General features: G+C 46.6%; 1 protein-coding gene and 1 pseudogene across 2 annotated transcripts; one reads left to right on the plus strand and one right to left on the minus strand.

Annotated features, from left to right (window-relative positions):
• Positions 1–807: 807 nt before the first annotated feature.
• On the minus strand, positions 808–17,699 carry BCL7B (BAF chromatin remodeling complex subunit BCL7B). Of its 2 annotated transcripts, none has more exons than XM_027126137.1 (6): positions 17,483–17,699; positions 14,425–14,533; positions 5,199–5,295; positions 2,833–3,003; positions 2,161–2,240; positions 808–1,905 (listed from the first exon to the last, which is right to left on the minus strand). In XM_027126137.1, the coding sequence occupies exons 1-6, from the start codon at positions 17,572–17,574 to the stop codon at positions 1,813–1,815; spliced, it is 642 nt and encodes a 213-aa protein (XP_026981938.1). In that variant the 5' UTR covers positions 17,575–17,699; the 3' UTR covers positions 808–1,812. The 2 variants fall into 2 exon arrangements, with proteins under 2 accessions (XP_026981938.1, XP_026981939.1); XM_027126138.1 differs by having other exon boundaries at positions 14,458–14,533; positions 17,483–17,692.
• On the plus strand, positions 6,759–7,311 carry LOC113630571 (glycine cleavage system H protein, mitochondrial-like; annotated as a pseudogene).
• Positions 17,700–27,178: the final 9,479 nt, after the last annotated feature.

Below are 27,178 nucleotides of genomic sequence, written 5' to 3' on the forward strand. Positions count from 1 at the left end.
GGAATACGGAAATGAAATTTTTTTTTAATATTTATTTTAGTTGCACCAGCTCCTTAAGTTGTGGCACGTGGGCTCCTTAGTTGTGGCATGGGAACTCTTAGCTGCGGCATGTGGGATCTAGTTCCCTGACCAGGGACCGAACCCGGGCCCCCTGCATTGGGAGCGTGGCGTCCTAACCACTGCGCCACCAGGGAAGTCCAGGAAATGAAATTCTTGGAGATACAGAATGTAGAATTCTTTTCCACCATGACTCTACTGTTTTCCTTTGGAATCGGGAGCAAAAAGGAGGAACCCATGGACAAAAAGCAGACTTGTGATAGCCAGGGCCTTCGGGGGAGGGGCAAACGGGGAGTGAGGGCTTAAAGGCCTTAAAGGGTATGGGTTTCTGTTTGAAGTGATGAAAATGTTTGGAGCTAGACAGTGGTGATGACTGCGCAATACTGTGAATGTACTTAGTGCCACTGAACTGTGCACTTTAAAATGGTTAAAAATGGTACGTTTTATGGTTGTGTATTTTACCATAATAAAACAAAAGTTAAAGAACAAAAGTCAGCCTCCTAAGGACCTGGAGCTGTGCAGTGTACACAGGTTTTCATTTGGTGTAGGCGGGGACAGAAGTATAATTCCAAGTACATGACAACTTCAAATGGAGTCTCCAAATCATTTTCATCAGAAAGTCACTCTGTGGGAGTGAAGACAATTGGCAGGGCCCAGCCCACAGTGACTTCGCTAGCACTCAGCCACCACACCCCCCCAGCCCCTGCCCTCCACAACCTTCAAGAATGAAGCACTCAGCTACCAACAAGACATATTTCAAATAGTTTAATTTTAAAAATATTCTATTCGGTGCTAAAATATGTCTTCACTCACTGTTGCCCGTTTCCATTTTCTTAAACTTTTTTGAAACAAAAAATAAAATCACGAGGTTCAATTAAACATGCAGATTTCAAAGAAAAGGGAACTTTCTAGAAAGTCTGAGCTGAAGGAGTACTGTGGGAATGGGTGCTGTTGTCAGAACCTCAAATTCTCGCTGGGGCAGAGTTTGCGGCAGGAGTGCTGGGGACCGTGGCGGGAGGCAGGGGATGCTGGAATGAAATGTCCAGGTGGAAACAACAAAAGCTGCGCGTGCGTGTGTGTGTGTGTGTGCGCGCGCGCGCACACGCGCGCGTGTGTGTTGGGAGAAGGGGATGGTTACAGTGGGGGACAAAGGACTGTCAGCAGCCAGAGAGCCCATGAGAGGCAGGATAACCTCAGGAATGGGCAGAAGTGCCAGGATAGCAAGAAATCTATATGGACTTTTCCACGCTCTCATGGAGCGAAGCCCTTCCCTTGCCTCCGGAGTCTACTCAGGCATTCTCCAACAGCAGCCTACAGGGCCCCTAGCCCTATGCGAAAGTCCATGAATCTACAGTCTCCATTCAATTCAAGTAAGCCCTAGGCACTCTCTTCTCTAGAGGATGCCTTCCACATCTCTTTCCTCTTGTAGAAGCACCAGCAGCTCAGTCCAGAGGTTCCGGAGCAGAGACTGCTACCTGGAGGTGACAGATGAACCCTGGAGTGGCCGATGCTCCAGCCTACTTGGGGTGCAAAAAGGACAGGAGTGCTCCTCTTCTCAGGATCAAGCAGACACAGGTGCCAGGGACGGGAAGATGACGTTACGACCCCCAGTCCTATGTCAGCCTTCCAGCCCAGAAGGCTCCTATGTGCAGGCTCTGGAGCCCAGTGCTTGCCCTTAGCCCAGCAGCACAGCACAGCCAGAACCAGAATGCAAGAGAGGTCTGGGGCCAGGAGGCGAAGGGTGCCAGGGTGGTGCTAGCTTTCTGACGCTGTCTGTGGCACTGCGGGCTGGTCCACACAGAAGCGTTTCAGGGGAGGCGCACCTGAGTCTTCCTCTTCCTCAGCAATCTAGAAGCAGCCAGGGCATGGAATCACAGGGCCATCCTTCTGAAACAGACCTCCCCTTCTACCCTAATTACAACCCGGAAGTCCATCCCCCACTGTCTCACAGATAACCAAACCTCTTCCCCTACCTTATAACCTGGAGCCCAGCGTCCGTGCTGCCTTCCCAACTACAGCACATCCCGTGCTATAGAGCCAGTGCACATTAACAGAGCCCTCACTTTTTTCTTAGAAACTGGGAAACCCAAAGCACCTCCTTACCTGTGTCTCTAATGGAACTGGTTCTTCCTTCGTGAGGGTGGGAGGTTCATCAGCAACTTCTGAGGCGGGCAGGGAGGGCTCTGCAAAAGCAAGGTCGGCGTAGCTGAAGGGCCTCCTGAGGCAGGAGACTCCTATGGGATCTCTGCCCCAAGCTGGGGGAGTGCTCCTGCAAGCTATGTGGAGACGCCTTGGTGAAGGGGCAACACAGGCCGCAGAATCAATATACATTATAAGAAGAAATTCGCAGCATCTAGTGCAAAGAGCACGAGCTCCGAAGTTAGAAGGAATGAAATGAGACACACAGTTCCACAAGTTACTAGCTGTGTGATCATGGCCAAGCAATTGAACTTTTCTAAGACTACTTCCTCATCTGTAAAATGGAGATAACAGCTGCCATTTCATGGGGTTTTTGAGAGAGTCATACCAGGCATCAAATATGAAAAGTGCCTTCCTTACAGAGAGCCTGGCGCTCAGTTGTGTTGCTGTTTTCTTTCTTCATTCTGTGAAAGGCGAAAATAAAACCATTCCCAAAATAGCCTCAAACAATTGACAAACGGCTTGAAGCTGCCAGCTCTGGGGCAAATTCTCTAACTTGTGACTCTAAAGAAGAGAAACATCAAGAGCAAGAGCAAGGCCCCTCCAAGACGCTCATTGGGGCCAACAGAGACTCACCCTCAAGGATCTCCTGGCCCAGGGTGGGGGGCTGGGAGTCATCTGTGCGGAAGTCGGAGGTGTGCGCTGGGCTCAGGGACTCGCTCTGCTGGGGGCTGGGGCTCGAGTTGGTGCTGCTGTCCACCTTGAGCTGATAGACATCAGACACGGAACTCTGGTTGCTGTTTTCATCTGAAAACCAAACATGACAAAGGCAACAGCTGAGGGTGGTCACTTTTGAGAGCAATTCAGTACAGAGCCAAGGGCCTGGTGTCTCTGCAGACAGCGTGGACACAGCCAGGCACACAATGATCACGGCTGTAAACAGCCTCTGAACCAAAGGCAGACATTCTCGGGGCTTCTGTGCACTGCAACTTACCAACAAGAGTCTAAATTGATTAAGTTAAGCATGTTCTATCTTATGACACATATTCTAAGCACCACAAGATGCAGCCAGAATCTTTAAGTTTATGCAACATTTATATTTCAGGAAGGTCAAGATATGCTTATTAATCCCTTCTTTATTATCCACCACTTATAGCTGGGACCTGGTATTTTCCCACTGTCCAGTGAAGGGAGGAACACATCTGTGCCTCTCAACCTTTCTCACAATACAAGAGGTGTAGAAAATGAGAGTCTGTCTGCTATTCTCGGCTGTCTGAAGGAGGGTGATAGTGTCTGGAGGTGGTCAGCTTGGGCCCTTGCACCTGCCTAGGCTCCATCTCACCGCCTCAAGGACCGTGGGATCCCACCTGGGAAGCGCTGTCTGAAGGCTTAAAGTCACCACCTAAGTTAAAAATACAGAGTCAGCAGGGCCTTCCTCTCCCTGACCTCCAGCAGCCAGTCACCAAATCTGCCCCACCCACTGCCCTGACTCGGCCTGTGCCCATTCCTTCCTCTCCCCGTGGCCTCAGCTCAGCCCTCATGATCTCTCGCCTGGCCTCCAGCCACAGCTACCCAACTGCCCTTCCTGCAGTCTCAGGCACCCCCACTGGACCTCATACCACTGCCAGAATGATCTTTCTAAACCCTTGTCGGTTCCCCACTGCCCACGAGATGGCCCTATCCCAACCTACAAACTCCCTTCTGATCTCCAGGCTCACCACCTGCTGTTCTTCCCCATGTACCCTGGCTCCTGCCAAACTGGACTCTAACCTAAGAGCAGCTTCAAGTACCAGTGTCTGCTATGACATGCTCTTTCCGGTCTTCCTGCAAAGCCCCTAGACATGCCAACATTCAGCTCAGGCATCACCTCCTCCACAGAGCCTCGTGTCCAGGCTCCCTTGGGTGGAAATGACCACCCTCTCTTTTATGCTCCTGCTGTTTCCTGTGCACACCTGCATTTACTATATTACACACCAGTCTCCCTCCATTACACTCTGCGCAGGCAGGCTCTGTGGCTTACTGGTCCTTGAATCTCCAGTGCAGTACACAGTACCTGGCACATAGTAGGAGTTCATTAAATGTTCAATGAACAAAAAGGATAAGATAGTGGCCAGACTGAGGAAATGGAGCCTCCCATTGTCTCCCAGAGCTTTATGATGGAACATCTCACACAGCTAGAGAACATTTCCCTTGTATTCTCTTCCTGTACCACACTGACCTTGCAGGGGTTGGGGGAGAAGTGAGGAGGGGATACCTGGTCGCTCCCAGTCTAGTTCCGAAGAGAAAATTGTAAGCCCTTTCTAGTCTTTATCCTACAATGACCACCACCTTCTATACTAAAATGGAAGTAGCATTTTATCACAAAAAAGAATAAAGCTCTGTCACTCTTCTGCTCAGGCAAATACTTTTCTTCTCCAAGCATCAGTTTTCTGAAATAGGGATGATGATAACTGCCTGGTTTATATCACAGGCTAATGTAAAGATAACAATGAGAAACTGAAGTGAAAGTGCTTCATAAACAGTAGCTGCCACACAGGTATAAAAAGTAATGTTATGAGTGTAGTGCTGACTCAGGCAGGACGTCTACCGAAGACTGGTTTAGGAGGCAGAGCTTGGGCTAAGGGTGGATGGGTAGATGCCCCGGCATGGGCGGGGAGGGGGTCTCCTCTGAGGCACTCTCATCAAATACACAGTCTAAAGAAAAGTGCTTCTGATCCAGAAAACCGGGACCCACCATGGGGTCTGCCACCTACAAGTGATATGACTTTAGATATGTAACCTCACCTCTCTGAGCCTCAGTTTCCGTAACTGGAAAGTGAGGAGACTGTGGTCTCTCTTGCAGGGTTATTGTGAGGTTTAAATGAAAAGGCTTCCATAAAGTGCCCAGGAAGATACCAGCAAAACAGTAGACACTGAAATGACACACAGACTATTCTTCTGATTATTAATGGGTCATCTAAATTTTCAGTTTCCTGCAAGGAAGACATATGGATGCAACTCACCCTGGAATTCAAGAAGGAGAGAGGAATTGGCTGAGGCATCAGAGGGAAAGCCATTAGGTTCCCGGGCTGCTGAACTGTTCGATTTTGACTTTTCTTTCTAGAAAAGGAAAAAAAGAGGAATATGACAGAGCCAAGCAGAAGACTCACAGAGAGAGAAGGTGCTGAGACACCAGAGAGGTCTGGATTAGGAACAGGAGGAACAACAGCGGTTTCAGAATCCAGGACCCGAGGAATAACAGGATCCTGGACAAGGTGTCCCCAGGCCTCAGTGTCTCTGTCAGTAAAATGGACCCTTCCAGTGCTAATATCATGAATCGCAAGTGAGAGGCAGATACATGTCTTCCACTAGAGCTCCCTGTAGGACTCTTCTGCTTTCTGCCCTGATGAGAATGCTCTATCCAGTCCTTCCCTACAGGCATGGGTGAGAAACACAAAATACCCATTTGAGAAAGATCCCTGTTTTAGTAGCACAGTAGGGAAGAAAAATAAGTGAAAGAAGAAAGGACCTCTGACTGGACAAAGGAAGGAGTCACTTTATATGTAATGCAAGCAGTGACAGGACAAGGGGCCCCTGCTAGCTCTATTCCTCACCAATCCACCACATCCACTCAAAATGATCTCCCATGTCCACCTCTGCCTTCAAGCAGGATGCAGGTTACACATGTGGGGGAACCACAGTGGGAAGGTAAGCACTAGCTTGCAACAAACAAGGAAATAATCCACAGGACAGGAAATCATCAATCCAAGCATTTGCAAATGAGAGCATCCCAAGAGCCAAAAGTTCAAATCTGAATAATCTCAAATTTACTAATTCATACTTTTTATACTTGCCTATTTATTGTACGTGCATCGTACTAGTAATACAACTTAGTGTTTCTTAATACTCTCAATACTAGCTCGGCAATAAATCAACTGTACACATACATGCAGTCCTTCCCTTCATTTTTTCATATACAGACATAATTTTAATGTAATTACACTTTACCATTTTACTGCAGAGGCTACATAAACATGATTTTTACTAGCTGCACAATATTCCAGATATCATAATCACTTAATCACTACTCAACTAGTGGACATTTAGCTTTACCTGATTTAGGATTGTTTTTGTTTATTGCTAGTAGGAATAAACCCACAATGCTCAACTTTCACTTTTTCCTGGATTATGTGACTAAATTCACAAAAAAAATTCCTTCTAGATCAAAAAGTATAAACTAAACATATTTTTCTTAAAATATACTGTGGCTCACCCACCACTCTCTACAAGGAGGCTGGCAATATATTTGGAGTACGAGCATCACGGCACCCATGCCAACATTTGGCTTTATCATTATTTTTTTCTGATCTCTCATTTATCTTTATTTTAATGATTCTGGGCTCACATAAAATATGCATTCACTATAAGAAATTCTGAAAATACAGAAAAAGAAATGAAAATCACCTGTACAACCCGAGACAACCGATACAACATACATCTGTATGAAAATGGCTCATGATTCAGCATTATAACTTGCTCCCCCTCCCCCATTCACCATATTAAAAACATTTTTCTCTGTGAACATGGTGCTGCGAGTGGTGCGGAGCGTGCGGGCCACAGTCTGCAGCCTGCGCACCACCTCTGTGCCCAACACGCCCTGCCCACTGTGGCCCTGGGGACTGCGGCAGGCACCGACCGGGCGCTGCTCACCGGACCCGCTCTGCTGTCAGGTTGTAAATTCACAAACAAACATGAATGGGTAACAACAGAAAATGATGTTGGAACAGTGGGAATCAGCAATTCTGCACAGGAAGCTTTGGGAGATGTTGTTTACTGTAGTCTGCCTGAAGTTGGGACAAAATTGAACAAACGAAGAATTTGGTGCTTTGGAAAGTGTGAAAGCTGCGAGTGAACTCCATTCTCCTCTATCAGGAGACGTAACAGAAAATAATGAAGCTCTAGCAGAAAATCCAGGACTTGTCAACAAATCTTGTTATGAAGATGGTTGGCTGATCAAGATGACACTCAGTAAGCCTTCAGAACTAGATTAACTAATGAGTGAGGAAGCATATGAGAAATACATAAAATCTATTGAGGAGTGAAAATGGAACCCCTAAATAAACTAGTTTGAAACAACTTAATCTAGCATAGCTGTCTTAAATTAGTGGTGGATAGATTTTTAAAAAGCAACTTTTAGGGCTTCCCTGGTGGCGCAGTGGTTGAGAGTCCGCCTGCCGATGCAGGGGACACGGGTTCGTGCCCCGGTCCGGGAAGATCCCACATGCCGCGGAGTGGCTGGGCCCGTGAGCCATGGCCGCTGAGCCTGCGCGTCTGGAGCCTGTGCTCCACAACGGGAGAGGCCACAACAGTGAGAGGCCCGCGTACCGCAAAAAAAAAAAAAAAAAAAGGCAACTTTTAGCAAAAGAAACGACTTTCAACAATGTTGCCTGAAGAAAATACCCCTTAACTTCCTCATGATTTCTGATAAACACTCTGCATCTTTTTCACAACACCCTATGATTTTTAGGCTAGTCTCCAGTTATAATATTTAGAATTCCTGAAATTATCTGTGGTAAAACTAGTTATAAAAATTATGTAATTCAAGGATTACATTGTTATCTTAACTATATATTTTTATATATATATATATATATATATATATATAAAAAATAACTTGCTTACAGCCATCCCTGGATTTAGGTCAAAAGACTCAATGAAATTGCCACTGGAAATAAATGGCAGTGGAGAAAAGTTTGTTAGTTGTATCGTGTCCAATTAAGAACATTACTATGTTAATTTTGCAATATACTGTGTTTGCTTGTGCTATTTTTATACAGTGAAGCAACAGCCTTGCAGGAAAATAAGAAACAGTTTAATAATAAAATATGCAACTTCCTAAAAAATAAAAAAGTTTTTTTCTATGCCATTGAATAATCTTCTATACCATCTTTTATAATGGTTACAAAGCTTTACGATATACAGGTGCACAATAACTTAATGAATTCTCTACAATAAGATCTTCATTTTGCTTGCAATTTTTAAATACCACAAACAATAATATTGTGATGCTCAACACTATAGATATACCTTGTACACATCATGATTATGTCCTGAGGATAAATTTCTAGAGATAAAACTTCTAGATCAAAGGCATAAATATTCTGAAAGCTTTTTCCCCCTCAGCTTTACTGAGGTATAACTGACAAATAAAATTGTAAGATACTTAAAGCGTACCCTGGGTTAATCTGATATACATATACACCGTGAAAGGATTCCCACCATCTGGTTAATTAAGCTTTTAAGTATACATATATGATCAACTTCACGTGTAGAAAGTTTGTCCCAATTTACTCTCCCATCAGCAGTGCCGCACTCCCTTATGTCCTTCACATTTTTTTCTTTACCAATTTGGTCATTTTCTATTTTTCCTAACCTAACTGGTCTATGCCAGTACCTTAGAAGATGGCACACTATCATGGACCACTGGAAGGTAGATAAACCGATGGACCTCAGGGCCCAGCTCAGAAACCAACACAAACACTGTAAGAAGCCCTTCGGAGAGACAAAAGGAACTGAGTCCTGGGCAGGAGAACTTGAAATAGGAAAGCGCCAGGGTCTTACATGTGAGAAATGGGGAGGGGGTTGCTGGCAGTGTCCTTCCCCCACATGTACACACTACCCAAGAGATCTCGCAGCCTGACCTTTGGCCCTTATGGGTATTGGCATCACCAGAGCCAGGGTTAGATGAAAAACAAAGGGTGACTCCAGAGCCCCCCCTAACTTCACCCACCAAGTCCTTGGGCTGGACAAGGACGGCTGCTCCCAGATAAAGGCAGCACGTGGAAGACTGGTACTAGGGAGTTCCCTGGGAGGCAAGGGAAGATGAGAGGGGAAAAGGGAAAGGCTGAACCCTGAGGCTAATCCCATCCCCTAAATCCATTTAGAGGAGGGAACACAAAGCCTCGGTTACACGGTTACACATTTCTAGCCAATGCAGCTCAGAGTCAAAAGGAATAAAAGATGAGTGCACAGAAAAAACTAACCAGACACTGGAGGAAAACAAGCACCATGAAAGACAATAAACAGAACAAGCTATACCAGAAGAAGCAGACTAGTGGGACAGAAGAATTGAAATAAAACATAGCAAATCTCCTCAGAAAGATAAGGATGACACTGGAAAGTTGTTTTGAACAACCAACAACAAAGGAAATTTGGTATGAATAATAAACTCGTTCAAAATAAAAATTAAGTGAATGAGGGAATTCCCTGGCAATCCAGTGGTTAGGACTCAGCGCTTCCGCTGCCTGGGGCCCAGGTTTGATCCCTGGGAAGGGAATTAAGATCCCACAAGCCAGCTGCACAGCGTGGAAAAAAAGAAAAAACAATTAAGTGAACGAGTTTATTAGCAGAAATAGAGCTGAAGAAAAGATTAATGAGCAAAAACTGGGTTGAGGGTCTTCCCTGGTGGCGCAGTGGTTGAGAATCTCTGCCTGCCAATGCAGGGGACACGGGTTCGAGCCCTGGTCTGGGAAGATCCCACATGCCGCGGAGCAACTAGCCCCGTGAGCCACAATTACTGAGCCTGCGCGTCTGGAGCCTGTGCTCCGCAACAAGAGAGGCCGCGATAGTGAGAGGCGTGCGCACTGCAATGAGGAGTGGCCCCCACTAGCCGCAACAAGAGAAAGCCCTGGCACAGAAACGAAAAGCCAACACAGCCGTAAATAAAAAAAAAAAAAAAAAAAAAACTGGGTTGAGAAGTCAGAATATATGAGGACAGAATAAAGAGATGAAACAAACTAAAAGTTAAGAAATGAAGATAGATGTCCACATTACAGGATATTCTTACAGAAGTTCCAGGTCAAACAGAAGAAATTCTAAAAGTTTCCAGGAATATAAAAGAATCACCTACAAAGAAATCAAGAATTAGACTGACATCAGATTTCTCAACAGAAAACCAGAAGCACAACAATTGAGTAATAGTTTCAAAATGTTGAAAGAAAATAATTTTTAACCTAGAATTTCATATACAGGTAAAATGATCAATTAAACATGAAAGTAAAACAAAGATATTTTCAGAAAGTTTTCTCCACACAAACCCTCTTTGGCAAAACTCTTGAAGGGTGTATTCCAGCAAGAAAAGAAATGAATCTAAGAGAAAGCAATAATAAATAGGTACAAAGGGTTAGTAAATAATTAGTAATGTTTACTTTGTCTAATTAAGCAATGACTAAAACAAGAAATGTCTGTAAAAACAGAAATATCTGAACAGAATATCTGACCTGAAATTCCACTGAAAACTAAGGAGAGGGCAGGAATGAAAGTGGGGGTAGAGACCAGGGGTGGTTAAAAATGTGTTCAGGCTCTGAGGGGAAACACAGATTTTGATAAGCGTTATACACTGATACAGAAAAATAGTAAGTATAAGTCTTATTAGGTTAGAGATAGCCAATAAAAAAATTAAAAATAAAATGTGGAACTTTCAAATCGGAAGAAAAATTTGAAAGTGAATTTGAGGTGAAGAGAAAAAAGAAAGTGTATCATGGCAGAAATCCTTGTCCACATAAGTAGAGTGTTTAGATGGTGACATTTTCACGGCCTTTCCGGCCCCTAAATGTGCCACAGCTATTATGAACACACATAGTTAGTATACATGTCCTGAGGAGACTTCTAGGAAACTCCTTAAATTCATGAAAATACCATTTGCCCATCCTTCCACTCTCTTGCTGCCTTGAACTTGAATGTGTTGAATGATGGCTGGAGCTCAAACTTGGATACAAGGTCAAACATGAAGCAGAGGAAAATGGGCAATTGTTTAATGCATATAGAGTTTACCTCTGCAAGATGAAGAGTTCTGGAGATGGATTACACAACAAAGTGAATGTATTCAACACTACTGAACTGTACACTTAAAAAACGGTTAAGATGGTAAATTTTATGATATGTGTATTTTACCACAATAGAAATAAAGTAAAATGAATAGAGAACCATTAATCTCTTAAATATAAATTAAAAAAAAAAAGGTGGGACTTCCCTGGTGACGCAGTGGTTAAGAATCTACCTGCCAACACAGGGGACACAGGTTCGAGCCCTGGTCTGGGAAGATCCCACATGCTGCAAAGCAACTAAGCCCACGCGCCGCAACTACTGAAGCCCGTGGGCCTAGAGCCCATGCTCTGCAACAAGAGAAGCCACCGCAATGAGAAGCCCGACACCGCAACGAAGAGTAGCCCCCTCTCTCCACAACTAGAGAAAACCCACGCACAGCAATGAACACCCAATGCAACCAAAAATAAATAAATAAATTTATTTTTTTTAAAAAAGGAACAGAAAGGTTGCAAGAAACCTGGGTCCCTGGGGACTCTTAGAGTGGAAGTGCCACACCGGTCCTAGACTGCATATTTCTGTTCCTCTAAGAATAAAAGAAAACTTTTTTAAACCATTACTACTTTGAGTTTTCTGTCACCCACAGCTAAACCTAATCCCAATATGCCCAATAAGCAGAAAAATGTAAAACAGAGAAAAACAGAATTACAAGACATACCAGGGAAACACAAATCAAAAGAAGACACGGTGTCTTTTAGAATATCTAGAATATCAATCAAAGAAGCCATGCAAATCAGAAAAGTAAAGAGGAAACCCAATCCAAGAACAAGGAAAATACAAGAAATCAGAGGGGAATTTCCTGGCAGTCTAAGCGGCTAGGACTCTGTGCTTTCACTGCCCGAGGGCCTGGGTTAAATCCCTGGTTGAGGAACTAAGATCCCACAAGCCTCAGGGCAAAAAAAAAGAAATCAGAAAAGAGGAAATCTAAATGAATAAAAAGTAAATCTGAAGAGATAAAATTGTCAACCTCCCTAGTGTTCAGAGAAATGCAAAATAAACAAAGAGATACCACTTTACGTCTATCAGATTGGCAGGACTTAGGAATTAGGAGTTAGATAATATCAGATGTTGCTGAAGATGTGGGAAACGGGAGCCCTGCAGCACAACTGGGGAAGTGTACTAACTATCCGGGTGCAGCTATTCAGGAGAGAGCTCTGACAGCCAGCATCTAGTAAAAACAATCATGTATGTACAGCCAGTAACAGAGAACTCTCACTCCTGGGCATCTAATCCAGAGAAAACCTCCCACAAGTCCTCAAGGACAATGGTTTAAGGAATGTCCACCAGAGTCATCTGTGCTACCAAAAAAAGCTGGAGGCAACACACACAAACAGACCCATATTCGGACACTTGGAATATGACAAAGTTGGTTCTACAGAGCAGGAGGAAAACAGTCTTTTCAAGTGTTGGGACAAATGCATACCCACATGGAAAAAAATGAAATTGGGCCCCTACTTCAAAATACACGAAAATCAACTCCAGGTGTGTTATAAATGGGAACAGGATAACAAGACTGTAGAAGATTATATGGAAGAATACCTTTGTGACCTCAAAGAAGGAACAGATTTAAGACATTTAAAAGCACTAATTATAGGGCTTCCCTGGTGGTGCAGTGGTTGAGAGTCCGCCTGCCGATGCAGGGGACATGGGTTCGTGCCCTGGTCCGGGAAGATCCCACATGCCGCAGAGCGGCTGGGCCCATGAGCCATGGCCGCTGAGGCTGCGCGTCCGGAGCCTGTGCTCCGCAACGGGAGAGGCCACAACAGTGAGAGGCCCGCGTACAGCCAAAAAAAAAAAAAAAAAAAGTTTAAAAGCACTAATTATAAAGTAAAAAATTATTTTGTCTATATTAAAATTAAAAACTTGTTACTCGGGACTTCCCTGGGGGCACAGTGGTTAAGGATCCGCCTGCCAATGCAGGGGGCACAGGTTCGATCCCTGGTCCAGGCAGATCCCACATGCGGCGGAGCAACTAAGCCCATGCACCACAACTACTGGGCCTGCGCTCTAGAGCCTGTGAGCCACAAATACTGAGCCCGTGCGCTTAGAGCCCGCACTCTGCAACAAGGGAAGCCACCACAAGGAGAAGCCCGCGCACCACAACAAAGAGTAGCCCCTGCTCACAGCAATGAAGACCCAATGCAGCCAAAAATAAAATTAAAAAACAAAAACAAAAAACTTCTGTTACTCAAGCCTGCATAAACAGAGTGTAAAGACAAGCCATGGAATGGAAAAAGGTACAGATAGTATTTAATCAATAAAGAGTATGTGTCCACAACACAGAGAATCCCTACAAGTCCTAAGAAAAAGACCACAGCCAAAGAGACTTAAATAGGAACTTCTTAAAAGAGGAAATCCAAAAGGATGCTGAAAAGATTCTCCATCTCATTAGTAATTACATCATTAATCACCAAATTAAAACCACAATGAGATATCTTAATACATTAAGTCTAACTATACCAACTGTTGATGAGGATTTGGAGCAGTGAGAACTCATATTGCTGTTAAGAATATATACTGGTTGGGCTTCCCTGGTGGCACAGTGGTTAAGAATACGCCTGCCAATGCAGGCGACACGGGTTCCATCCCTGGTCTCGGAAGATCCCACATGCCGCGGAGCAAATGGGCCCGTGTGCCACAACTACTGGGCCTGCGCTCTGGAGCCCGTGAGCCACGGCCGCTGAACCCGCACACCACAGCTACTAAAGCCCACTCACCCTAGAGCCCACACGCCACAACTACTGAAGCCTGCGCGCCTAGAGCCCGTGCTCCACAACAGGAGAAGCCACCTAAGTGAGAAGCCCGCGCACCGCAACGAAGAGTAGCCCCCGCTCACCACAACTAGAGAAAGCCCATGCGCAGCAACGAAGACCCAATGCAGACAAAAATTTAAAAAAAAAGAATATACAGGTGTCCAAATAAACCCATGGAAGAGGAATTAGAAAGGCATATATACATATTAAACACATGATGTAATAAACCACAGTGGGCAGCAGGAGTCCACAAACTTTCTCTTACAGGGCCAGATAATAAATATCTTGGGCTTTGCAGGCCATTAGGTGTTATGGCAATTACTCAGCTCTGCCATTACAACTCAAAAGCAGCCACAAATAAGGAAACAAACAGGCATAGGTGTGTTCAAATAAAACTATATTGAATCACAGGGAGCAGGCCTGGGCTGTAGTTTGTCAAGCCCTGGAAAAGAGGAATGGGTTAAGGAAAGGGAATAAAGGGGAGGGAATAATAAAATAAGAGGCTTTGCGTGGACCAATGACAGAGAATGCCTTGAAGTATTTTCAACTCAATTCTGGGAAAATACATTCCATTATAATTAAGAGGCAATCAAAGAAAGAAAGGAGACGTTACCTTTTTGTTGTTTCGATTTTCTTCCACACTTACCTCCTTGTTGTCTGTCACGGGAACCCACTTAAATATCCTAAGGGACGTGTCACCCACAGTCACCCACTTTTTCTCCCTAAAACAAAGACACTTCTTAGAACTGATAAACAATAAAATAGATTTTCTGATCATAACTGTGCTTTCCCACTTCTCAGCAGATCATTCCTTCAATCTTAAGTGCTTTCTAAACTTCCTCTCCGTCAAATCATACCTTACCTTTCAGGACAAAATCATCCCTTCCAGAAACACTTTGCTATCAAATGCCTTTGGCTCTGAACCCTCTACTTGCCACCTTTGCTCATGTACAGTGTACCAAAACCTTTTGTTCCTCACAGCCTACAGCAGTATAGAGTATCAGCACATTTTCAAATTCAGGTATCTATCTGGCATAAACTTCTTTATTTCCCCAAAATTAATTCAATTCCACTGATATTTATAAAGCCCTAATATACAAGGCCCAACAGGAGATAAAGGATATATAAGATAGGGTCCCTCTCTTGGGAACTCATAGCAATGAAAAGATAAGTAAAGAAAGCATTGTAACACGTGAAGGTGGCAAGGAAGAAGGCTGAAAGAGTAAGATCGGGATATCCCACGGAAGGCAGAACTCCTATGACTCCTGTGGAACTCTGGATTGAAACACGATGCTATTTAAAAGTAATCACAGGAGCAGGACAGGATGCTTCCAACTAACAGACCTGAGCCTCACACTGGCTTCTGGAAGAGGTGAAGGCCAAGCCGCCATGGAAAGGCTGCTTTAAGGTTTCATTTTACAAGAGGTTACTTTTGAGATGAGCCTTAAAAAATGAGTTGTTCTCCCCACCCCGCACATACCTGGGGAGGGAAAGGCAAGTGACATTGTTGAATAAGAGTGTAGATTATGAACGGCCAGAGTTGGGGAGTCTGGAGTATGACTTCTGCAAGTTTCGCATCCCAATTTGAGGACAAAAAAGCAAAAAAAGTAACTGCTGTTACTGCTGCTATTGATGATGCTATTCAGCAAATGGTAACATCACAGAAATGTAGAGACTATGATGTAACAGAAAGAAGAATGAACTAAAGACTTAGGAAACGGGAGTTAATTCCTGGCCAGCCACTCATTTATTCCTCATTTACTCAAAAATATTTAATATTCAAGACCCTATGCTAAGTCTTGGGCACACAGGGAACAAGATGCACAGTCCTGACCCTCACAGACCCGAAATTCCAACTGGAAACAGACATCACACAACTCATCTCACAGTTTGAAACCTAATCACTAGGTTTAACCATATCAAACTGCCGCTTCTGCTGGTTAAAAAGGCAAATACAGGCAATATATTATGCTTCGACCTAATACAATTGTGGAAAGTTCCAGTCGGGGCCCTGATTTAGACTGGGGATCTTGAAAGGTGTCCTTGAGGAAGCAACTGGAGAGCACAACTAGGAGTTAACTAGGCAAGGGGGAGAAGAGGGTAGAGGAAGGACACCAGGTAGCAGAAACAGAAGTGTGGCCCCAACTGAAAGATGGCCAGCATCTTGGGAAAGAGGGCAGTTTGAACCAGTCTGGTGGGGCAAGAAGGATCATCTTTGGTCTTTATCCTAAGAGCAAGAAGAGATCAATGAAGCATTATTTCCTAAGCAGGAGTGCTAGAAGATTCACCCTTGAGAAAAATACAATGTGATGAATGGACTGGGGAATGAGCCAGTCCTGAAGCAGGCAGATCATAGGGAAGTTGGTACAAGAGTTCTCGGTGAGAGAATACGCTCATCTGCCCTAGGCTGCAGGTGAGGACGGAGATGGCCAGAAGAGAAAGGTATGCCCATTTTTAGGTTTCCCAAAAAAACCTAGAAGGATGAGATTTGGAGGGGAAAAATCATTAATTATTTAACTAGTATTTATGAGTCCAACTATATATCAAGCCCTTATTGATAAAGAGTTAAGGAACTTGATCTTGTAGAGAAATGGACAAATAAACACGAAAATAAAGTCCAAGGTAATGACCCTAAAGGGAGTGGAGGGACTTCCCTGGTGGCGCAGTGGTTAAGAATCCGCCTGCCAATGCAGGGGACATGGTTCAAGCCCTGGTGGGGGAAGATCCCACATGCCACGAGCAACTAAGCCCGTGGGCCACAACTGCTAAAGCCGGCGCGCCTAGAGCCCGTGAGCCACAACAAGAGAAGCCACCGCAATGAGAAGCCCACCCACCGCAAAGAGAAGCCCACGCACCGCAAGGAAGAGTAGCTCCCGCTCGCTGCAACTAGAGAAAAGCACCCGCGCAGCAACGAAGACCCAACACAGCCAAAAATTAATTAATTAATTAAAAAAATAATAATAAAGGGAGTGGAGAGTGAAGGGCAGGAGAACTTGGAGAAGGCTTCCTGGAGGGAGCTAACACCTACCCGGACTTTAAAATTATTAGTAGTAATCAGCTAGAGAAAAGTACTCAAGAAGTTGGCGCAAACAGTTGGCTGTGAATATTGAAGGTGATAACGCATCACTGTTTCTACAAAATAGGCGGTAAACCGGCGCCTGCAACGAACGCTACAGGAGCCGTTTCCAAACGAAGGGTAGATCCTGACTCCACTACTAACAGCTCCCAGGCCATCAAGAGAAAATGCCTACCCAGCTCGCTCGTGTGGGTCCGTATTAGGCGAAACACAGGGCTTTTAATTCCAATAACCACTTGGTCCCGTGGCATGTAGGTTTGCCGAGAAGCTCTCACCTAACTTAGACTTCATACGTAGAGGACCGGCGTGCGAACCAGGTCCCATTGACCGAGCGCCGCCAAACGCCCGCAGCTCCACCGGCGCCGCGCTGCCCTAGGGCAGGTGGGCGGACCCGCGGGCCGGGCGACCCGCTGATTGGTTGCGGCTGGCGCGCCCTCTGACCTCACGCCGACGCGAGCAGCACCCTCCTCCCGCCTTCTCCGCTCCCCCTTCCCCCAAGCGCCCGCCGGTCGGCTCCCACCCCACACGCTAGTTCACCGCCGCTCTGGGCCTGGGCCGGCGTCCCCCTCCAGCACCCTCGGCCCTGGCCCCTCACCATTTCCGCACTTTCTCGATGGCCGCCATCACCTTCTTGATGTCATCCTTGGCCCGGCTGCGGGTCTCGGCCCGGACAGACCGGCCCGACATGGCGTCAGTGGGAACGGCGGGGGCCGGGGCACTGCTCCCAAGGCACCGGGAATCGCGCGCCTCACGCGCCGCCGCCCGCCCGGCGCAAACAGCGTCACCGCGGCCGTCGCCCCCTCCGTGCGCGCGTGCGCGAGGAAGCGCGCGCACCCGCCCTCCCCATGGGGCTCGAGGCATCAGCGCGCCTGCGCGCCCAGTCTCAGGTGCCCCACCCCGGGCGTCCCACCCAGCGTGCCCCGCCCTGGTCGTCCCACCCGGGGCGTCCCCGAGTCCAGTGAGCTTACGAGCAGGCCAGGGTTAAGCGGGCGAGCTGGTGGCACGTGCTGTGTGCAGGGTGTGGTGGGAGGCTCTTTCCCAGGGGAGCATCTTAATCCTCTGGACAGGGCTGCCGCCATAACCTATATTTTATGGGCTTGACCCTAACGTTACTGAGGGTCTGCACCATCCTGTCCTGCTGCCGCTCCTGTCTGGGGCCCTAGCTCCCCAGATAACACCATTGTGCTCCAACTACAGAGAATTTCACACCTTTAGTATGCCTTCCAACGTTTGCACACATCTGTTCCCCACCTGGAATTCTGTCTCTTCACCTAATGACCACTTACTCTTCCAACATTCCGTTTGAACTACGACAGTTCTTCCCCGATATCCTGGGGTGCCACTTAGTGCATCCTTGACACTACATCAGCAGTCCCCAACCTTTTTGGCACCAGGGACTGGTTTCATAGAAGACAATTTTTCCAGGGCGGGGGCGGGGGTGGGGGTTGATGGTTCAGGCGGTAATGCGAGCGATGGGGAGCGGCAGATGAAGCTTCACCTGCTCGCCCGCCCTGCTCACCTCCTGCTGTGCAGCACAGTTCCAGGCAGAGGACCAGTACTGGTCCATGGCCCTGTGGTTGGGGACCCCTGCTCTACATTACTGTCTCATTTAATTCAGCAATTGGTGATTATATGATGCCTGCGTTGTGCAAGACTCCATGCTCAGTGCTGAGGACAAAATCTGGGGTTTTGCTTTCAAAGAGCTTCCAGTTTAGTAGAACATGCAGACCAGAAAACAGGCATTTAAAATGTCATTTAGGGGACTTCCCTGGTGGTGCAGTGGTTAAGAATCCGCCTGCCAACGCAGGGGACACGGGTTCCAGCCCTGGTCCGGGAAGATCCCACATGCCCTGGAGCAACTAAGCCACAACTACTGAGCCCGCGTGCCACAACTACTGAAGCCTGCGCGCCTAAAGCCCGTGCTCTGCAACAAGAGAAGCTACCACAATGAGAAGCCCATGCACCCCAACGAAGAGCAGCCCCTGCTCGCTGCAACTAGAGAAAGCCCACGCTCAGCAACGAAGACCCAACGCAGCCAAAAATAAATAAATAGAAATAAATAAATTTTAAAAATAATAATAAAAATAAAATGCCATTTTATAAACGCTAGGCTAAGAGAGGTATTGTACAAGGTGCTATGACAACCCTAATCTAGATGAGGGGTGTCTAGAGGCATCTGGGGAAAAATGACCTTGAAGTTGAACTTTGAGAATACAGTAGGTGCAATTGCTCTAAGTCCTGTGTCCACAGACACTGTAGATGCTCAGTAGATGTTTGGGTGAATGTTCAACCTTCAGCACAGCTCCCTAGTCTTCCCCCAGCACCCTAGGCATTTATTGATGCTTGCAGTATGCAGAGAGGGTCCTGGAGCAACCGCCTCAGGAAACATAAAGGAAGTAAGTGACAGTTTGCATTGCTTGGTAGCAGCTACTTCTTTCAGCTCTAGAGGAACTTCCTTCTGTGTGCCCAGAGAAATGTCTAGCTAACCCTGAACTTGACATAGCCTCTATAACTGTTCACCCTTTCATAATCCACCAACATCATGGCTCGATAAGCATTTGAGGAGTGGAAGAGCTGAACTAGCATGTGGAGGGAAGAACGATTCTAGAAATAACGGGATCAAAGGTGGCATGTCTGTTTCTCAAAGCCACTGATCCAAAATAACTGAACCAAAGAACTATCTGAGCACTTGCTATATGCCCTGCAGCAGTGGACACTGGGTGACGCAAAGATGAGTAAGACACACTCCCCGCCCTTTGGGCGAGGATAAGGAAAGCAAGAGGAAAATAAAACTCGAGGCAGAGCATGTTAAGTGTTGTGAGAGAGGCCAGCTCTCTAGAATTCTCCAGTTCTGTTCATAGGGCCCCCTGGTCTAGGCACACATCACCAGACATTTATGTCTCACTTCTCTCTCACCCTTGTCCAAGTGCTGGCCAGCACCCCACTCCCACACCAAGGTTTCTTGCCTCTAGTTTCTCTACTCCACAGCCCACTGCTCCTCCCAGCTGCTTTAGCCTCCTGCACCCATCTCTCCTCCAGCCCGCCCTGCCAGTCGCCAGCTTCTTCGGGCCATCCCCTGAAGACCCAGTGATCCTCCTGTTTCCTGCTCACATTTGTCCACCTGGCCCTACATTCCCCACCTGTCTCCCACTGAAGTTCTCTCTGTGTAAGAGACTGGTCAAAATGGGCACCTGCCAACTATTCCCCGAAGCCTGCACAAATGCCCTCTGTTGACATCCTTCTCTTTAAAGAGATCTCACCTTGACATTTTCTAGGTGAAAGCCCTGTGCTAGATGCAGAGCTGGGTGCTGAGATGAGCAGCCCAGACCTCTACCTTGGGCAACTTGCATTCAAAGCAGTGCATTCAAAGTAAAAGTTACAGAGACCTGCAATGCCCCAACCGTCTACCTCCTCCCATTAATTCTCTGACCTCACCACCGGCAATCTACCCTTTGCTATCTCTGCTCCAACTACGCTGGCCTCCTTGCTCATCTGAAAACACCCAGTAAAACTTTGCACTGTGGGTCCCTCTACCTGGATCATCCATTCTGCATACAAGTATTTACATGGCTCACTTCCTCACCTCCTTCAGGACTTTACTCAAATGTTATCCTCTCAATTCAGCCTTTCTTGGCCACCCTAAGACTGCAGTATGCAATCCCACACACACACTCTGTATCCCCCTCCCCCAATATATTTTTCTCCAGAGCATTCAGCACCGTCTGATATACTACTTTACCCTCTGTCTTGTTTACTGTCTATCTCCTTTCAGTAGCTCCATGAAGGTAGCAACATGGTCCCTTTTGTTTTGTTCACTGATTATCCCTAGCACCTAGAACAGAGCCTGGCACTCAGTGGGTGATCATTAAGTATCTGTTAAATGAATGAATTCCCAGCCATGATGCTTCCTCTTCCATGAAGCCTTCCCCAGATCACTTCAAGCAGGAGGAAGGAAGCCTCGCTCCCCTGAACCACCACAGGCAGGTAGGAGAAGCCAGCCTGAAGGCCACATGACCTGGGTGGACGTGCTCGGATATTCCTGAAGATCATAAGTTTAATCACAATTAGAAGATATTTGACTTTTCCTTTGCTCTGTATTATCTGGCTATCCCCTGTAATGGCAGCCCTGTGATGGCAGGGACCCCATCGTCAAGTTCACCAGCACATCCCCGATGCCTAGCACAGCACCTGGCACAGATGAGGTGCTTAATAGAGTGTTATCGAATGAATGAATGAGAGAATGATCACAACTCCCCACAGGCTCTCTCTAGGGCCTGCCATCAGCTGTTTTCTCCCTTTCTGCCCCATCCACATTACCTGGAAACCATCCCACTTTCTTTGTCAGAGCGACTTAGCTCCTAGGTAGCACTCAATCCTCCCCCAACCAGGACGTGTGTCCAGGGCCAGTGCGCCTTTGATAACCAGGCCTCTTCCAAAATCCTTTCCATGCCTCCCCATTACCCAAGTTCAACCTCATACCATAGTGTTAATCAGGGTCCCAAATATGATCTCAGTCACAGGGAAAAGAATGCTAGGAGGCAGAAACCCTGGGTCAGAATCCCAGCTCAGCCATGAACTTGTCTCGTGGCTTTGCGTAGGTCACTTAACCACTCTGAATCCTAGTTTTGTTCTGTGTTTTGTTTTCTGTGAAATGACTTCAATAACAATGGCTCTGTACTTCATAGGCTTGTACCAAGGACCTGGTGAGGTAGAGACCGGACAAGCTTTGTAAACCACAAAGTGCCTTGCAGGCAGAAATTCTCTTTTTGGCTTCCTGTGCCATTGCTCCTGCCATACTCTTAGCTCCAGCTGAATAAACCTGTTCCCTGTTCCCTGAACAGATTCTGCACATCACCTCTGTGCTCTTACTCACACTGCTTCTCCCCTGAGGAATGCCACCCCCTCTCCTTCCCCAGTTGCCATCCTCCTTCTGAAATACCCATCTTTTAAGACTCAACCTCCTCCACAATTATTCCAAAAGCATGTAATCCCACCCTTGCTTAGGTCCCCCTAGAGCATTGCGTTCACCTCTCTCGGCCCTTTCCTTTTTTTTTTTTTGCGGTACGCGGGCCTCTCACTGTTGTGGCCTCTCCCGTTGCAGAGCACAGGCTCCGGACGCACAGGCTCAGCGGCCATGGCTCACAGGCCCAGCCACTCCACGGCACGTGGGATCTTCCCGGACCGGGGCATGAACCCATGTCCCCTGCATCGGCAGGCGGACTCTCAACACTGCGCCACCAGGGGAGCGCCCTTTCCTTTTATTTTACCTCCCAAAAAGCTGAGATCCTCACCCAGGCTGCTTCAGTGGAAGACAGGGTCTGAGGAACCTGCTGAGTCTCGTGGTTCTAGACTAGAACCTGTGTATTCATCTCCCGCACTGGCATCTATGAAAATCTGTTTGAGGAAAAGCCTTGAAGACTAAGAGCCTGAACTACGCTGACGTTCTCTCTTTTCTCCTTCTTGGGTTGTGTTAGAGCCCGGCTGAGAGAGAAGACAGAGGACCTGGATCAGGTCTTCTTCCTCTGAAAGCCACTTTGTAGGCTGTGCTCCTTTGTAAGGCCACCAAGGCCCACGCAACAGTCCTGATGAGTCAAGGAGACCTGTAGGAGGTTGTGGGCGCTCCCTGTGTGTCCTTAGGCAGCAACATTGAACCTACTGGAATTCATTAAAAGAGAGGTTACATGGGCTAAAAATGGAAACGGTTCAAAAAACCCCTCAAAACATTCACAGGCATGGGTCCTTAATGCCTTGCTAATGAGAAGTGCCAGAAAGAAACAAGAAAACAGCCAGTGATGGCCAGTCAGAGGCAGAGAGAGCCCAGTGCTGCTCCAACCATGAGGACCCCCAAAGACCTTGTTAAAATGCAGCTTCCGGGGACCTCCCTTGCAGTCCAACGGTTAAGACTCTGTGCTTCCACTGCAGGGGGCGCGGGTTCGTTCCCTCGTCCGGGAACTAAGATCCCGCATGCCTAAAAAAAAAACGCAGGCTCCTGGGCCCTGTCCCCAAGGTTTTCTCTGTGGTACAGCTTTGGCACATGTATTATATTTTCATTTTATTTATTTATCTTGATATATAACATGCACATGCTAGAAAATTAAAAGGGTACAAAATGTTAGTAATTGTTGAAGCTGGGTAATGGAAACGTGGGGGTTCGTTATACTATTCTATTTTTGTATACGCTGAAATTTTCCATGATAAAAAGTTTTTTTTAAGGGGTACAGTGAAGGGACTTCCCTGGTGGCGCGGTGGTTAAGACTCTGTGCTCTCAATCGCGGGGGCCTGGGTTCGATCCCTGGTCAGGGAACTAGATCCCACATGCATGCCTCAACTAAGAGTTCAAATACCACAACTAAGGAGACTGCCCGCTGCAACTAAGACCCAGTGCAACCAAATAAATAATTTTTTTAAAAAAGGTATACAGTGAAGTTCAAAATTAAAAAAAAAAAGCAAGTCTGTCTCTCTTTCCCTCCCTGGTCCCACAGTCACCCTGTTCCCCAATGCTTAACCTTCCAGAGATGAGACAGTCTATACCAATGGCCTCAACCTGGCTGCACGTGGGAAGCTTCAAAAGATATTAATGCTTGGGTACTTCTACCCCGTCCCCCCGCTCCTAGAGGTTCTGATTTACAGGACTGCAGCCAGGCCATTGGGATTTGTTCTTAAGCTTTCCAGATCACCCTAATGTACCGCCAATGTCGAGACCCACTCGTCTTGTTTACAAACATATGTGCAAAAGTACATATTCACACAACTGGTTGCAGCACACTCTGTGCATTATTCTGTACTTTGATATTTTATGTAACACATCGTTGTATTTGTTCTCTATTGCTGCTGTGACAAATCACAACAAACTTATTGGCTTAAACAGCACAAGTGTGTTATTTTGTAGATTAGAAGTCTGATAGGGGTCTCAGTGGGCCAAGCTCAAGGTTCATTCCTTCCTAGAGGCTCTAGCAGAAAATCTGTTTCCTTTCCTTTTCCACCTTCTAGGAGCTGCCCACTTTCCTTGGTCCATGGCTCCTTCCTCCATCTTCAAGGACAACAACATCAGGCTGAGTCCTCCTCCTGCTGCCATCTCTCTGACTTTCTCTTCTGCCAGCCTCTTCCACCTTTAAGGACGTTGTGTCCTTGTGATTACATTGGGCCCACTCAGATAATACAGGATAATCTCTCTATTTTAAAGCCAGCTGATTAGTGACCTTAACTCCATCTGCTACCTTAATTCCCCTTTGGCATGTGCAGTGGACTGACTGAATGTGACACCACAAAATTCATACTTTGAAATCTTAACCCCCAGTGTGATGGTATTAAGAGGGGCCTTTGGGACTTCCCTGGTGGTCCAGTGGTTAAGACTCCGCACTTCCACCGCAGGGGGTGAGGGTTCCATCCCTGGTCAGGGAACTAAGATTCCGCATGTTGTGCGGCACGGCCAAAAACATTTTTTTTAATTAAGAGGGGCCTTTGGGAGGAAATTCAGTCATGAGGGTCGAGCCCTCATGAATGATTGGTATTCATGCCCTTATAACCGGGACCCCAGAGAGCTCTCTTGCCCTTTTACTGCCATGTGAGGACACAACGAAAAGATGGTCATTTATGAACCAGCAAGCAGGCTCTCACCAGACACCAAATCTGCCAGTAACTTGATCTTGGACTTCCCATCCTCCAGAACTGTGAGAAATAAATTTCTGTTGTTTAAGCCATCCAGTTTATGGTACTTTGTTACAGCAGCCCAAACTAAGAGAGCACGTATCCTAATGAATTCACAGGTCCCAGGTATTGGGATGTGGACATTTTTGTGGCGGGGGTGGGAGTGGGGATCATTGTTCTGCTGCCACATCACAGAAATTTGTCCAAACAAGAGGCAAGTACATTTAGTGTATTTTTAAAAAGATGATCTTATGTGTAGCCCAGTTTGGGAACCAATGCTGAGGCCCTGATCAGAAAGAATCTGCAAGGCAGACTAAGGAGCTCTGACCCGGTTTTACTATTTAAATATTCTCCTTAAATAAAAAACAAGAAAACAAAAATATTATTTATTTGAGACCTGTAACCTAGTCATGTACATCCAGGCCTTCCTTCTCCCCACAGCCACAGGGAGGAAACATCTTGTATACTCCAAATATAGCCCATGGAAGATGTTTAGCAACTATCCCTGGAAGGAAGGAAGGAAGGAAGGAAGGGAGGGAGGAAGGGAGGGAGGGAGGGAGGGAGGGAGGGAGGGAGGGAGGAAGGAAGGAAGGAAGGAAGGAAGGGAGGAAGGAAGGGAGGAAGGAAGGGAGGAAAGAAGGAAGGAAAGAAGGAAGGGAGGGAGGGAGGAAGGAAAAAAAGGAGAGGGGCGGGAGCTCTCCTTACCCATCCTCCTGACACTGGGTCTGGTTTCCCATCTGCCTCTCTGAGTAAGCCTGTTTTTTCTTCCTCTCCAGCCTCTCTTGCTACTTCCAGACCCCTCTACACACGGGTTCTGTGATATTCAGTAATACCCTGGCTGTCCTCATTTTGTCATTTCTGAGTACCAGGCACTGTACTGGGCACAGGGCTGTGCCTCGCTGATGGCAGGTAACCACATTCTGGCCTATGTTCTGGGTACAGGCATGGCTGGGAGGCTGCATAAGAGTGCGTTGAGAACACAAGTGCTGGAGCCAAGTTCATATCCTAACTCTGTCACTTAGGGAAGTCCCTTAACCTCTTCGTTTCTCAGTTTCACCATCTCTAACATAGGAATAGCAATATCTACCCAGTAGGATGTGGTGAAGCTTAAATAGCCTAATGTGTACAGAGCACTTACAACCTTGCCTAACACATACTCAGTATTTGCTGTTGTTACTATTATTGTATTTCCTGATACCAGATCAAGCGCCTTTTGGATGGAAGGAATGCCATCTATCCATCTTTGCTTCCCAGTGGCAAGCACTGAGTATTGGGTGCAGAAACTATGCAAAAGAGGGCTTTTGAATCAAAGGGTATAGGAATTCTCTGGTGGCCCAGTGGTTAGGACTGTGAGGAAGGATCAAGGTGTACATGGTTTCCATGTTGGTACCCTGGGTGCAGCTGGTCTCTGGGATGCTTGGAAGAATTTGAAGGTGAGAATGGAGAGTCAGTAATCAGACCACAGATACCGGTAAAGAAAACGCACAAGATTGCTTTCACGTATCCAGAACTTTTGGAAAAACTCTGATACATACCTGGTTGAACCCCCAGGAACTCACAATAAAATACTGTATTACATTTCTGACGCGTTAAGGAGAGCTTAGCATAGTGAACTTGGAATTGCAGGGAAAAGATGGAGTGTGGTCAACACAGTGTTAATAGTGTTAGATGTGGGCAAAGAGGACTCCTCCGGAGGGACCTGCCCTGGCTGTCCTCCTGCCATGCCCCTCCCCACGAGGCACAGTTGCAGGACCAGGGAAATGTGACCACCCAGAGCTTTTGTCACCATCTCATCCACTAGACCCTGGACTCCCTGTCCAAACAGACACAAGCCTGCTTCAAGGGCTTGTACCAGCCTCTCACCAGGTCCATTCTCCCAAAGGTGGGGCTGCCATGGTGCACACCCTAAGGCCTGAGCGGTTGGTGGCCAAGGGGCGGGTGGTGTCTTGCAGGGATATGATGGCATGTGAGGTGCGGGCTGGGGTATCTCTTGCAATGTGGGAAAGAATCAGGTGGGAAAAGGGGGACGGCCTTGATCATGGGATGGTTGGCTTTGACAACACTTTGTGGCACAGACCTGAGTCTGAGAATTCTAAATTTGAACTTGGCCTTCCAGGAAGTTATATGAAGGTAGGAGGACAGAACATATTTGAGCTTGGCTTAATTTATAAGAAATATTAAGACATGGCATGGCATGTGGGCCTTCATTTGTATTCTTGCCTATGGCTTTGCAAATGAAAGGAATTTATTTTTTTAATTATTTTTTTGGCCGGACAGCACAGCTTGTGGGATCTTAGTTCCCCGACAAGGGACTGAACCCATGCCCTCGGCAGTGAAAGGGCAGAGTCGTAACCACTGGACCGCTAAGGAATTCCCTAAAGGAATGTATTTTAGTACTCGATAGACCTAAACTTGAAGATCTGGGCAAGCCATTTATTGGTTATGTGCCTTGGGCAATTTACTTGGACTCTCTAATAATACTGATGTCAAGGCTCTCTCAGTTGCAAGTAAGAGTATCTCAACTCAAACGGACCATCATAAACAGGAATCTATTGGCTCTTGTAACTGACAGTCCAGTGGTGGCAACCTCAGGTGTGTCTGGATCCAGCTGTCTAAACAAGCAGCATCCTCAGCACAGCACCTC

The sequence above is a fragment of the Aethalodelphis obliquidens genome, unplaced genomic scaffold (genome assembly GCF_003676395.1).
Source record: "Aethalodelphis obliquidens isolate GAN/ISIS:26980383/991018 unplaced genomic scaffold, ASM367639v1 scaffold30, whole genome shotgun sequence".
Taxonomy (NCBI): Eukaryota; Metazoa; Chordata; class Mammalia; order Artiodactyla; family Delphinidae; genus Aethalodelphis; species Aethalodelphis obliquidens.

Excerpts from the sequence above, each read along its gene's own strand:
- BCL7B (XM_027126137.1), bottom strand. The coding sequence starts at position 17,574 with ATGTCGGGCCGGTCTGTCCGGGCCGAGACCCGCAGCCGGGCCAAGGAT. Across the intron at positions 2,241-2,832 it reads GGGCCAGGAGATCCTTGAGG|AGCCCTCCCTGCCCGCCTCA; the intron begins GTGAGTCTCTGT and ends TTGCTTTTGCAG. Across the intron at positions 1,906-2,160 it reads CAGTTCCATTAGAGACACAG|ATTGCTGAGGAAGAGGAAGA; the intron begins GTAAGGAGGTGC and ends GGCTGCTTCTAG.